Source organism: Mytilus trossulus, chromosome 8 (genome assembly GCF_036588685.1).
Source record: "Mytilus trossulus isolate FHL-02 chromosome 8, PNRI_Mtr1.1.1.hap1, whole genome shotgun sequence".
NCBI classification, from domain to species: Eukaryota; Metazoa; Mollusca; class Bivalvia; order Mytilida; family Mytilidae; genus Mytilus; species Mytilus trossulus.
Window position 1 is genome coordinate 22,936,029 of NC_086380.1, and position 13,940 is coordinate 22,949,968.

Sequence of the window (13,940 nt, forward strand, 5' to 3'; positions counted from 1 at the left end):
CCAGTTTGATGTCAGGCTTTATTCCTTTCAGATTAAATATATACTATATACGCTATTGTTCTGGAATCATTTAAAAAAAAATGTTTTAAAGCAATCACATTGTCTCTAGTTTTCTTCATGGCATCTTTAAATATAAATCACGATCTCCTATTGTCCATTCTATACATGTGTTTGTTATCTGACACTTCATCCAGGGCACTTTCAGTGCCACATGACACTTTTATTGATATAAAAGATTTGCTTATCCGCAAACAGAAGGCTGGATAAATAGAGATGTTAAACTATTTGTCCGTCGAGCTAGACGAATAGTCATTCCGTTGAAATAACTCCTGGAAACAGCTTGATTCTATTCTTAATTAATTAATTTAAATCACAAAATATTAGATCTCGCTGTGTGAAAAGCAAATCTAGCTGTCATGTTTAATCAAAATTCTATGCCTAATTTTTGCAATCAAAGTTCACGTAAACACATTGTATGTTTAATTAAATTTCTCAAATATCACTTTTATACATGCTGATTATATTATTTTAATCAACATGTGGTTTGTTTGATCTCAGTTTTTTATTGTGAAAAAAAATCTATTTTGATGTTGATGTTCTTGCTTTCTCTGATTTCCTATTGTGGAGGTTTGAAAAAAAGACAATGCCTTATGACTCCACATCTTTTTGCAGATATTTTGAAAAGAAAGAATAAGTTTGCCTGCATATTCTTTAAAATTGTTAAAGAGAAACAGATTCAACCGACAAATCACGTGCAATATGAGATTTGTCCACTCTTTAGTTAAATTTTAAAAATTTTAAAACACTTGGCAAGCCTAATGTTTAAAATTTATAAATTTAACTGTTTATAGTGGATAAGTATTACATGGGATGCAGTGGTAGAATCTATATTTCTAATACCAAATACCAACATAATAATAATATCTTTATTCTCATAACCATTGCAGATACATAGGCACAGACAGAGTGCAAAATATGTACATGCATATGCATCTATTTACAAAACATATATACATAAGATACAGGTGTTTCAAAATAATATACATTTTAGCCAGGAGGACCCACATGTTCATTTATACATCTTATAAACATACATAATCTTTTTAACTCTGACTATTTTAGTTTGCACATCAATTTTCCAATTTTTAGTGTATGAAGACGAGCCAAAAAGTACTTATCAAGGTATATTTTTCTGCTGTCGTTAAAAATGGACATTCAAGCAGATGATGAAATTCTTTTCCAATGCTACCAATATTACAAAGATGACATTTTTAATCATTTTTATTTAACATTATTCTATCTCCCTTTCTCTATTAGGAGTCCATGGTTTGTGGTTCTACGTCTATATGAAATAATGCTTTCGTGCATATCAAAGATATCGGTTAAAAAAAATCAAAATTTAATATTTGCTTAAAAATTCTAGAATTTACTGTTTTTGTAGACTCTTATAATTGTGTATTCCACAACTATTTATATCAGTGTGGTAAACTTAAGAACATTTTTTAACCATATATCAATACCAGAACATTGAGAAATCCAAATATTTGAAAAAAACACATCCAATATATTTTTAATTTTACTCACAAACAAGAATGTGTCCCAAATACAGGGATGGCCCACTCCCACTATCCCTTTCTATGTGCTGTGGACCGTGAAATTGGGGTAAAACCTCTAATTTTGCACTAAAATTAGAAATATCATATCATAGGGAACATGTGTACTAAGTTTCAAGTTGATTGGACTTCAACTTCATCAAAAACTACCTAACTTTAACCTGAAACGGGACGAATGGACAGACAGACAGACAGACAAACAAACGAACCCACAGACCAGAAAACATAATGCCTCTCTACTCTCGTAGGTGGGGCATAAAAATGTACATACATTATTCACATAAAATAGAGTTTGTCTGCCCAAAATTATTCTAGGTCGTTTAAATATAATGCAAATAATATAGGAGAGAAGTTTTCACCTTGATGGACACCTTTTTTACACATAGACATGTCTGACACATTACTGTTATATACAATATTTGATTTGATATTTTCATATAAATGGATAAAATACGTTATACATTTTCACACTTATATGTTGAGTAAGCAACTTAAACCGGAGTCCATCACGCCAAATGGTATCAAAAGCTCTTTCCAAATCTATAAAGCCTGCAAATAACATTTCTTTTGTTAGAAAATATTAAAAAATATTTATTAAATAAAAAAAAAATTATATAGATATTTTATTGGCATGAGACAACTTTGTGACTGGCGATGAAATAAGTTATGCACATTGATTTTTTTTTTTTTTTTAAATTTTAGACAAGTAATTTGCAAATTAAGATAAAAGACATTTGTAATAAAACACAAAAAACAATAATATATAAATAGGCCTACTATTTCCGAGTGTAAGGACAGATAATAATGGATCACAGTTTATGTGGACATTTTATAAAATGTTATAAGACATCAAAAGACATGTTTTTCAAAAACCATATTAAAAAGAAAAATGTAAAAAACAACTTAAAATTCACGATAAATATTAATCTAATCAAAATTTAAAGAGTTACACATAATAAATCAGCAAATAAGGTAGTACTATACATGTACCGTAGTTAAAACAAGGGGGGTTAAAAGCAGGAGTTTGGTTTAAATTTAAAACTAAGCAGTAAAACCCTGATAAGCATTGTCATTAAAACAGTTGTAGTTTAATAAAAAGATATGATATATATTTATCAGCATCTGCACCATGCAGTTGCTAAAATATAAGACCTCAGGCACTGATTATTTTTAAGTAACAAAATATGCGTTTTGATTGAGGACAATATGGTTCATGATTCTTCTATATACTCTCATTTATATTTATTTACTTATTTATATACAATTTTGAAATCTAAAATGTAACAGTGCAACAAACGGCACTTTAGATTTAGCATCATACATATCCCAATTCATATTAAGGACAAAACAAGCAATGATTATTTTTTATTGAAAAAAAATATTGTTATATAATAATATTATTTTGTTCTCTAGGGCACTAACTTTCATTCCACAGGCGCTCCTGGGCGCTTTTTAGTAGGACCGATTATTTGACCCATGTTGATCTGGGTTATTACCAGGTAAATTTGGTAGCTGTTTCAACATCAATAGCATATAGTCCTTTTAAAAATCAAATAAAGACTCAATAGATATATCAGGTTGTTGTTTTCCCTTGGTTTAATAATCTCAGAATTCTTCTTGATTTATTATATTAGATTTCTCATATCTTTCATCATTTTCTTTGTAATTTTTTTTTATATATATTTCATTTCTGTAAGTCTAAGAGTGGTATCCATCACCTTAACTAAACTTAATTTGGCTCGTTTAATTTTCATAAGACTTTGACAGTAATAACTTTGACCCTTTGACAAAAATATAAAAATTTGAAAAAAATTGAACCAACTGATTTATCAGAAAAATTACAATGGTTATATATTAGTTTGACAAACACTAATTTTGATAACAGAGAAGCTTAATATTTCCTTAACAACACAACGTAATCAAAACATGTAGCTGATTTTACAGAGTTATCTCCCTGAAGTGTTAGGTACCATCTTAAGGTAGCACAATACAAAGATTTTCATCCCTAATGAGACATCTTTAAACATGATGTAATTCCACAAATTTTTCTTTAAACTTCATAAATGAGGTACCAAAAGAAAGAAGATGGAATAATCTTTCAAATTGTGATAATTTTTGTCGAGCCTGCAACTTTTGTTGCAGAAAGCTCGACATAGGGATAGTGATCCGGCGGCGGTGTTAGCTCACTTCTTAAAAGCTTTATATTTTAAAAGGTAGAAGACCTGGATGCTTCATACTTTGTATATAGATGCCTCATGTTACGAACTTTCCGTCATTCACATGTCCAATGTCCTTGACCTCATTTTCATGGTTCAGTGACTACTTGAAAAAAAAGTAATGTTAAATTCTCTCTTATTATAAGTAAACTATATTCGGTATGTGCGTACTTTGCAAGGTCCTTACGCCTGTCAGACAGTTCTCACTTGACCTCGACCTCATTTCATGGATCAGTGAACAAGGTTAAGTTTTCGTGGTCAAGTCCTTATCTCAGATACTATAAGCAATAGGTCTTGTATATTCGTTGTATGGAAGGACTGTAAGGTGTACATGTCTAGCTGACAGGTGTAATCTGACCTTGACCTCATTTTCATGGTTCAGTGGTCATAGTTATTTTTTTTAGCTTTGGTCTATTTTTCTAATACTTTATGCATTATGTCAACTATATTTGGTGTATGGAAATATTTTATGATCTATATGTCGGTTACACAGGTTTTATTTGACCATGACCTAATTTTCACGGTCCATTGCTAAGTTTTAAGTGAGTGTGTTTTGGTCTGGTTTTTTTAGGCAGTTAAGCTGCCTTATGCGAGCACCCTGGATTTGTGTGCTACCCAAAAAATGCTGAAATACGTGCCATTGTTGTTATCTAGCTGGATATTATGTTATTTATAACTTATTGGACATTTTGTTCATGCTTTTCATTCTGGATTACAAAAAATATGACCAAAAAAACCTTAAATGATCGTCGATTTTCCCAAAAGTTTTGAAGTTGCACTTAGGAAGTAGAGCACATTAGGAATCATTATGCATTTTATTATCCCCTGAGCTTTTGGCTAAGATGTCAAAGAACAAATGTATAAAATATTTAAGCGCCGAAAATCTCTAAGGACAATTAGTTTAGATTTCCCAAATTGCAAAAGTCGTAGGAATATTGTTTGTCATCAATACGTAGTCAACTACGTCAGTAGTCTATTAAAACAAATTCGACTGATCATGCTGTTGGCGGCAATTTTGAATTAGAATACGAAATTTCGTATCTTTTCAATTTGGACGCAGGGGTTCAAATTAGCGGTGGTCCGAGGTCTGCGACCTTCCACTTTTGAAGTTGGACTTTCTACTTGGTTACTAGCTACGCCCGACATGCACGACGGACCTTGAAAGAAAAAAAATAACTTTCCAAACATTTTTACCAAAGTTTTCTAATAAACGATCTCAAACTTTTTTTCATCAATACTATCCATGACAGCGATGTTCAATTTGTTCAACCGCTAGATTTATACAGAAAATCGCCGACAAATAATGTGTAAATCCGAGTAAAATTGTATCTCACTCTATCTGTCAAAAACAACATTGAAAATAAAATGGCTGCCGGGGAAGACAATTACAATATCGGATCCGATTCCGGTAGCGGATAATGGTAATCCCGGGTTTGGCTATCATTTTGAAAATAATCCAGACAGGTGACAAAATACATCTATGCATGGTAAATAAATATTAACACTAGAATTGAAAACCAAAAAATATATATTTAAAAGAAAGAAAAAGAAGAAACATTTTGTACACAAATTTTTAATGTCAAAATCCAATACAATGTGACAGCATGGGAACAGTTTATCTAACAATATATATGTTCCTGGTAACAGTATAAATTTTCTTTATCAGTGATAAATGTTGGTAATGCATGTTAGATGCTTTTAAAGTTAAACTTATTACTGCAATTTCAAGGGGTATTTTCTTCTTCTCAATTTTGATGGGTCAGTTAAAATAGCTGGAAGTTTCTTCTATAAAAAAAAGATGTGGTATGATTGCCAATGAGCGAAGGTATGATTGCCAATGAGCGAATCAGGTGAGTGTGTGAGTTTATAGTATGTTTTATTTAATATAATTTTATTGCTTTTTATTATATTTGGGGAAGGTTAACTTTCTGGTAATAAGACCCGTCACGGCCTGGCTGGGGAATTTGGTAGGCAAATGCTCACATTAATCTGTACCGATACAGGCTCAAACTGTCCTCCTTTATACATTTTATACGCCATAACTCATGATGGTGCTCCTATTTAAAGGAGGCTCATACGGAGACAAGACAAGACTGTCCACAAGAGACCAAAATGACACAGACATTAACAACTAAAGGTCATCGTACTGCCTTCAACAATGAGCAAAGCCCATACCATTACCGCATAGTCAGCTATAAAAGGCCCCGATAAGACAATGTGACACAATTCAAACGAGAAAACTAATAGCCTTATTTATATAAAAAAAACTATGAAACAAATATGTAACACATAAACATGATAAACAAACGACAACCACTGAATTACAGGCTCCAGATTTGGGACAGGCACAAATAGTGCAACTATATATAATATATATGATACCTGAATGTAAGCAAATCTTATTATATATAGGTGGAGTCCATTGGGCCACTCTACCTCCTACTGTTTGATAACTTTGAAACGGATGAGATCCCCACCCCTCGACCATATACATTAATGTATGAGACTAAATAAATAATCAAATGAAATATAGGGGAAGTCCCCAGGGTCACACCACCCCCTCATGTTTTAGAACTTGGAAACAGTCGAGATCCCCACCCCTAAACCATATTTATTCATGTATGGGACAACATATAATTAATCAAATGGAATATAGGGGGAGTCCCTGGGGATCACCCCACCCCTCCTATTTGAGAACTTGGAAACGGTCGAGATCCCCACCCCTAAATCATATATATTTATGTATGGGACAATATAAAAAATCATATGAAATATAGGTGGAGTTCGTGGGGCCACTCTCCCGCTTCCGGTTAGAGAATATTTGGAAACAGTTGAGATCACCAATCTTAAACCATATATATTCTTGTATGGGACAATATTACAAATCAAAGGAATAATGTGGGGGTTCCTAGTGTAACTGTTCATCTTCCTGTTTGAGAACTTGGAAACATTCGAGATCCTCAACCCTAAACCATATTTATTCATGTATGGGACAATATAACTATTCAAATGAAATTCATGGGGTTCCCTGGGTGTCACCCCAACCCTCCTGTTCGTGGGGCCACTCTACCCCTTCCTGTTTGAGAATTTATAATGGTCGAGATCCACAATCTTAAACCATGTATATTTATGTATGGGATAATATTAAAAATCAAATAAATTATAAGGGGGTCTCTATGGTCACTGTACACCATCCCGTTTGAGAACTTGGAAAAATTCGAGATCCTCACCCCTTAACCATATATACTCATGTATGGGACTATATAACAAATCAAATGAAATATAGGGGAGGTCCCTGTGGTCATCTTACCCTCCTGTTTAAGAACTTGGAAACAGTTGGGATCCCCACCTCTAAATAAAATGAAATATTGGGAGAGTCCCTGCAGTCACCCCACCGTTAAATTAAACCATATATATTCATGTATGAGAACTGATCAAATGAAATTTAGGGAGAGTCCTTAGGGTCACCCTACCCACTCCTGTTTGATAACTTACTGTTTGATAACTTAGTGTACTGTTGAACACAAACTCAGATTTCTTTCCAGGGAAGCAAGTCTATTCATACTTTTACAAGCTCGTACTAAAGTCAATTTGAACTTCTAACAGTCAACCAATACTAACGTTAACGAACTGCAATCATTGCAAACTTGTACCACTGCAGACTCATGACCATGAAAAAAATATACTTGATATATGTGTTGCTTTTAAAAACTTTGACAAAATATGAATTATTTGCCTCAATGATTAATTCATTAAAAGAACATACATGTACAATATATGATTTTTTAATGTTTGTTCTTTTTAAAAAATCTTTAAAAAACAGTTTGAAGCAACAATATTTGTCTTATTATATAAACTTCTGCCAAATTTGCCGCTGCTTTTTTTTTACTTAACTGTCTGCAGCGCCTTTGGTGCTTTGATTTTATTGATAAGCAATAAGTCAACTATATTTGTTGTATTGAGGAATTGTTAGCTGTACATGTCTGCTTTGCATGGTTCATCTGACTTGACCTCATTTTCATGGTTCATTGATCAATGTTTCATTTTCTTGGTTAATGTTGAGTTTATGTGACAGTTGAAATAAAGCTTTATATTTAGGTCTATCAAGATAGTATCAAGGATTAGTAAAGAAGGTTAGATATTTCAGTGTGTGCACTCTTCTTGTATTATGACATAATTATTACATAATTAATTGTTATGTAATTAGTTGCTATATTGTGATGTCCATACTTGAGTTAATAACTTCTTTGTTATTCATAGCATCCCAAAATATTTTATAGATTCTTGCACAACACAGTTTGACCTCCAAAACCATATTTCAGATTTTTCTAATTGTATTTCATTCGCTCATAAATCTTCAATGAAGTTTGCAACATCAATTCATAAGAGATACCTCAATTCAATTGGATATAAAATTTGTTCTATTGATGTTTTTGGAAATCTGAGACACGGTTTCGAAGGTCAAGTTGTGTTGTACAAGAATCTATAAAATATTTTATGATGCTATGAAGAACAAAGACGTTAAATTCATTCGAGAGTGAACATCAAAATATAGCAACTAATTACATAATAATTAATTATGTCATAATCTGAAAGATTAATCTTTCTTCTTTCTTTTGGTACATCATTTATAAAATATAAAGAAGGATGAAATGAATTACATTAGTTTAAAATTATCTGATTGGGAGTGAAAAAATCTTTGTATTGTGCTACCTTAAGTTCTGCTTTTTGTTGAGCAGAAGATTTTCTCTTTAGTTTTATAATTTTGCCTAGCAAATCTTCACTTCTCATCAAACCAGGGTTTATCTACTGGTTTTATTTTTTTTCGTGACATACCAAATGTATTTCTGGCGGAATCAAGCATAATTTTACTAAAATCATCGAAAATCATGTCAACTTTTAATTGGTCAATATTATCACATGATATTTGATTTAGACTTTCAAAAATCTTGTCTTTTTTTTCTTGTGACAAATTGTCCACCAAAAGTAATAAAATCAATCACAATTTTATAATTGGACACACTCATTTGATTCAGATAAAATAGCAAATTAAAACAATTAAATATTTATTATTATTTTACAACAGACAAATAAAATAAATAGATATATAATGTTATATACATTATTTATGATGTGGTATGAGTGCCAGTAAGAAAACTTTTCATCCAAGTCACAATTTGTTTAAGTAAAATTGAGAATGGAAATAGGGAATGTGTCAAAGAGACAAAAAACCGACCATATTGACAATTTTTAATCAAAGTATGGCTTTCAGATGTACATTTTAATAAATTATAATAATTAATAAATAAAGAAATAAAATAAAAAAATAGGTAAATAGAATATATATACAAGTTTTGGAGTTCATTTTCACGGAACAAGTACACATTTTTGTTAAGAGGCAAGCCAGCCTTCATGAGAGATTTTCTAACTTTGTCAAAGACCTGTAGGTGGCCTCTAGCTGTTTTTCGGCCCTTTGGTGGGTTAATGCCTCTTTGAAACATTCCTGATTTCCATTCTCAGATTATTTAAATGAATAAGTATGAGACAACAAACAAACAAAAAAGACCTAAAACAAACCCCACAAGATTTCACCCATAATATGCAGTGAATTTCTATTTTAATTTATCATGCAAGTATTTCAATTTTTCTTATTCTGTTTGAATTATTGTGATTTCCCCCAGTTATAATAACCTTTTAAGTGCGTTTAATAAATATTCAAAATCTATGTACATCGAAATAAACCATGACGCAAACTGATAGATATATTGTCAGTAATATCTTGGTTGTCTTTGTATACATTTTCTACACAATGTCTTCAATGTTGTCCTAAAAACTGGTATTCTAAGCAGTACAAGAATGGGATTTATTAATGATACAAAATATCTACACAAAGCACAAATAAACATAATACTTTTGCTACTAGTGTAATAAGGCAGTAATTGTACGTTAGATGAAAATACAAACGCTGGCAGACCACTTAGAAAATGAAGGCCTACCTGCATGAGAACTGTTGAATAGGCCCTAAAGTTTTTAGACTTTTCATGAAATTATTGGTCTTTTTTCCTTTCACTATCTGCTTTGTTGTGGTTTTAAGTTTTTGATTGTGATCCTTTATTGCTCTCTTCTGCTTTCTAGTTAGACTTTCCAACTCATTATTTATATTTTCTTGTGAACTTATTATTTCTCTTTTAGAACGTTTTTTGTGTTAGTGTTGAATCTTTTATGACTAGTACCAGGTTCATGTAGAGTACTGGAAATATCACTGATTGTTGTAAGACCTCTACTGGTACCTGGATCTAGAACTGACATCTTGGCTAAAGACTTCATATCTAGTTTTCTTTCTATAACTCGGTAGATATGCTGCTTACTTTCCAGAGTTACATTGTTATCTGGTTCATCATCTAAAGTTGAGGTATCCAGTACATTTATGAAAGCTCTAATGGTATCAGGTTCAGCAACATCACCCCAGATGTCCAGTTTACTTTCCAAAATTTCCACTTTCTTTCCAAGAACTCCTTTTATACCAGGTTCATCCACAGCAACTGACGAACCAGTGGCCAATTTACTTCCAAAAGCAACTTTTATACCAGGTTCATCCGCAGCAACTGACGAACAAGTGGCAAATTTACTTCCGAAAGCTCCTTTAATATCTGGCTCGTTAATGTGAGTGTTAAGTTTACCCTTCAAAACTCTAACATTTCGGCTTCTTTTTATTATTGTTATAGCAATCATTGAGTTTAATATCACTAGAGAAAAAATAAAAATTCCCATGGCTGATTTTCGTAAAGTTATAAAGTGTTCAATTTTATCTCCATACACCGTGTTCAAATCGCATTCTTGTTCTGATGAATAAACTTGGTTTTGTGTCCAAACCAGTGGTAGAATTATTACAAGACAAGCAGTAAAAATCCACACTCCAATAGATAGACCTATGGCCATTTGACGTGTGACATATTTCAGACATTTCAGAGGAATGAGGATTGAACAACATTTTACAAAAGTCAGTAATAAAAGTAAGGGAGCTACCATTTGATTTTTATGGGGGGGCTAGGATGAAAAATGTTGTCCTGCATTTTTTTTTGTTGTAATCTCTGTCCTGCCTTTTTATTTTTCACTCTATTCGGTCCTGCTTTTTTTTTTCCAGTTTATCCTGACTATTTTTTTACATAAATTGTCATCCTAACTTTTTTTTTTTGCAAGTGTCTCATCCTGCCTTTTTTTTTTACTCAAAACTCCTGTCCTGCCTTTTTTTTTTAAATTTCATCCTAGCCCCCCCATAAAAATCAAATGGTAGCTCCCTAAATATCCAGTTATGAACATCTGGGTACTAGTTATGGTAATTGAGTAACACATCTTGTAGTTATGAAAAAGAGCTATATCTTTATAAAAGTAGGTGAATGAAGACACCAGTGACAGGTAACCATTTAATAGGTCCGATACTCCGAGAAATGTATAAAATATATGTAGTTGATTTCTGACTTCCTTTTTAATCTTGCATGAAGTAACAAGAAGGACTGTATTTAAAATGATTATTCCTACTCCTTCGATAACAGATATTACAAAGATAGGAGCTCTGTTGTCAAGAAAGTCTTTGGTATTGTTTTTCATTATGTCCACTGGATTTGGTTTATTCAAGGATTTATACCGAGAACTTTATCTTTAGATCCTTAGTTTATAGAACTTGATTCCTTCCTTTCCTCTTAGAATGAACTTCGCGATTGTTTTGTAGTACGAAGTTTATAGTGTAATTTCAAACCTATATATTATCTGAATTATTTCAATTGAATGGGCGGGGTTTAACTGGTTCTACTATCTTACACCAGTCCATCTATAGACAGGTGTGTCTGAATAAACTCATCAATGTAGTGTTCAGTTATTCGTCCATTATCATACACTCAGTTATTTTGTTTCGTAAGCTCCGCCCGATCAGATGAAATAACGTTTTTAATATCAGCTTATTATAATACTGCAGGCAAACTGCTATAAAACATAGCTGTAAATCGGTCATTCATATTGCTTCAATAATCATTACTTGATGATCAGCATCATAAGGTGTTATGATAATAGAAACAATACTTCATTTAAAGCAGTATAGCTTTTTGCGTCATTGATAATATACTAAAAAGACATATGTTTAATAATGATTATTGTGAAATACAAAGATTTTATTACTACGATAGTAGTACATGGGCATTAATTTTTTTCTCTGGTCTATGCGTCCGTTCGTTCGTTGGTCCGTCTATCCCGCTTCAGATTAAAGTTTTTAGTCGAGGTAGTTTTTGATGAAGTAGTAGTCCAATCAACTTAGTTCACATTTTCCCTATGATATGATTTTTCTAATTTTAATGCCAAATTAGAGTTTTTATCCCAATTTCACGGTCCACTGAACATAAAAAAATTATAGTGCAAAAGGGGCGTATGGGAACACATTATTGTTATATATATTTTATTCTCTTAAACATATCAACCCAAAATGATTATCAGATCCATTTGATATACTATAGACATATATTTGATTTTAAATAACAGTATAAGACAGAGAGAAACCCCCAAAACCCAAAAGATTTCACACATAATAGGCCGTGAATTCCTATTTAATTTATTGGTGATTGATATAACATATTTTCCTAAGCATATCAACCTAGAATTATTAAGAGAATAAATGTCCCTTGAGTTTTGTGTTGAAAGCTGTCCATATGACTATGTATATCTATGACTTTAGGTGTTATGAATGACGTGACACTGATTTCTGCAATGATCACTGTTTTTTTATGTTGGAGGGGTCCATATATTAATAACTAATCATAGATACCAGGATTAAATTTGTCTTCACGCCAAACGCGCGTTCCGTTTATAAAAGACTCATAAAAGCCTGCCGTCCAATTGATCTACCCTACATCTCACCAGACCCTCTTTGCATATACTATATATACCTTACAAGTAGACTGGTAATCATCTGGATATTAAATGGAGTTTATTTACTTTTTGTATGCCCATTTACGGGATTTATTATGGTACAATGTTGTCCGTCCGTCCGTTGTTAAAATGTCATTCATGTCGTACAAGAACTCAACAATAACTCACAACACTAAACCACTTTTTATGAACTTGTTGTTCATCTATTGCCGTGAGCTTTTTTTTTATTTTTATACATTTTATAAATTACGTTTCCTAGTTATGGGTGTAGTTTATTAAAAAGAAGGGGGATTTGAAGTTTTCGGACAATAACTCAAAAATACTTTGAGCATATTTCATGAAACTTTGACAAATTATTTATATATCTATTGACGTGAGCTCCCTTTTGATTTATGTAAGTTTTGGATTTTATGTTTTTTTTAAAGTGCAAATTTAACAGCGACTTTTTGGGGAAAATCATTGAATTTTTAATGTTTCTAAAAGAAAAGATGTAAACAGTCTGTCAGTGTCTCCAAGTGAAATACCAAGATAATTTGTATCAATAATTAAAAAGTGTCTAATCTTTTTGCAATGGAATAGAAATTTATCTGATTATGGAAATGAAAAAAAAAATATTAAAAGAATTGTCAGAAAAATTGTCATACTAGCTACAAAAATTGGCTGAATGACAACATCCATAATTCTTTCATTTATATATCTATTTAATTAAATCTTATTTTGTTTTAGGTAACACTTGTGTATTATAGAGGCACTAAGGAATATTTCCAACAATGTAGCCTCGGTAAACCACAATTAACTGCAGAAGTTTTATATAGCCATCATTTTAACATTCTAACTACAGATGGCAGGAGGACTCTCATTTCTATTCTCATTGATATGGAAAATTTAACAAAGAGAGAAATGGAAAAGGAATATTGTAAGATGTAGTTCCTTTCATGTATAATTATGATTTGTTATATTTATGTGAAATAAATACCTTTTCCAATGTATTTATGTATATAACTTTCTCATAACTTATGATATTTATATAAACCCCTACAAAGTGCTGTACTGAAAACAAATATTTTATATTAGGATATCTTAGGAAGTCTAGCTTGAATAACTTAAAAATCCCAGCACTTGTAATTTTGTAAATCCTGATATTTTAAGTGTCCCAGGAAGTCACATTAAGTACTGAAATATGTTGTCCTTATAT

The 13,940-nt window shown here is 31.8% G+C and overlaps 1 protein-coding gene across 1 annotated transcript in view; it reads left to right on the plus strand.

The window, feature by feature from the left end:
• The window catches only part of LOC134680710 (uncharacterized), a 31,432-nt gene extending 17,698 nt beyond the window's left edge, over window positions 1–13,734 (plus strand). Inside the window, exon 5 of the mRNA XM_063539906.1 lies at window positions 13,472–13,734. Coding sequence (XP_063395976.1) covers window positions 13,472–13,672 — 201 coding nt within the window. The 3' untranslated portion in view covers window positions 13,673–13,734. The remainder of the gene's footprint in view (window positions 1–13,471) is intronic.
• The last annotated feature ends 206 nt before the right edge of the window (window positions 13,735–13,940 follow it).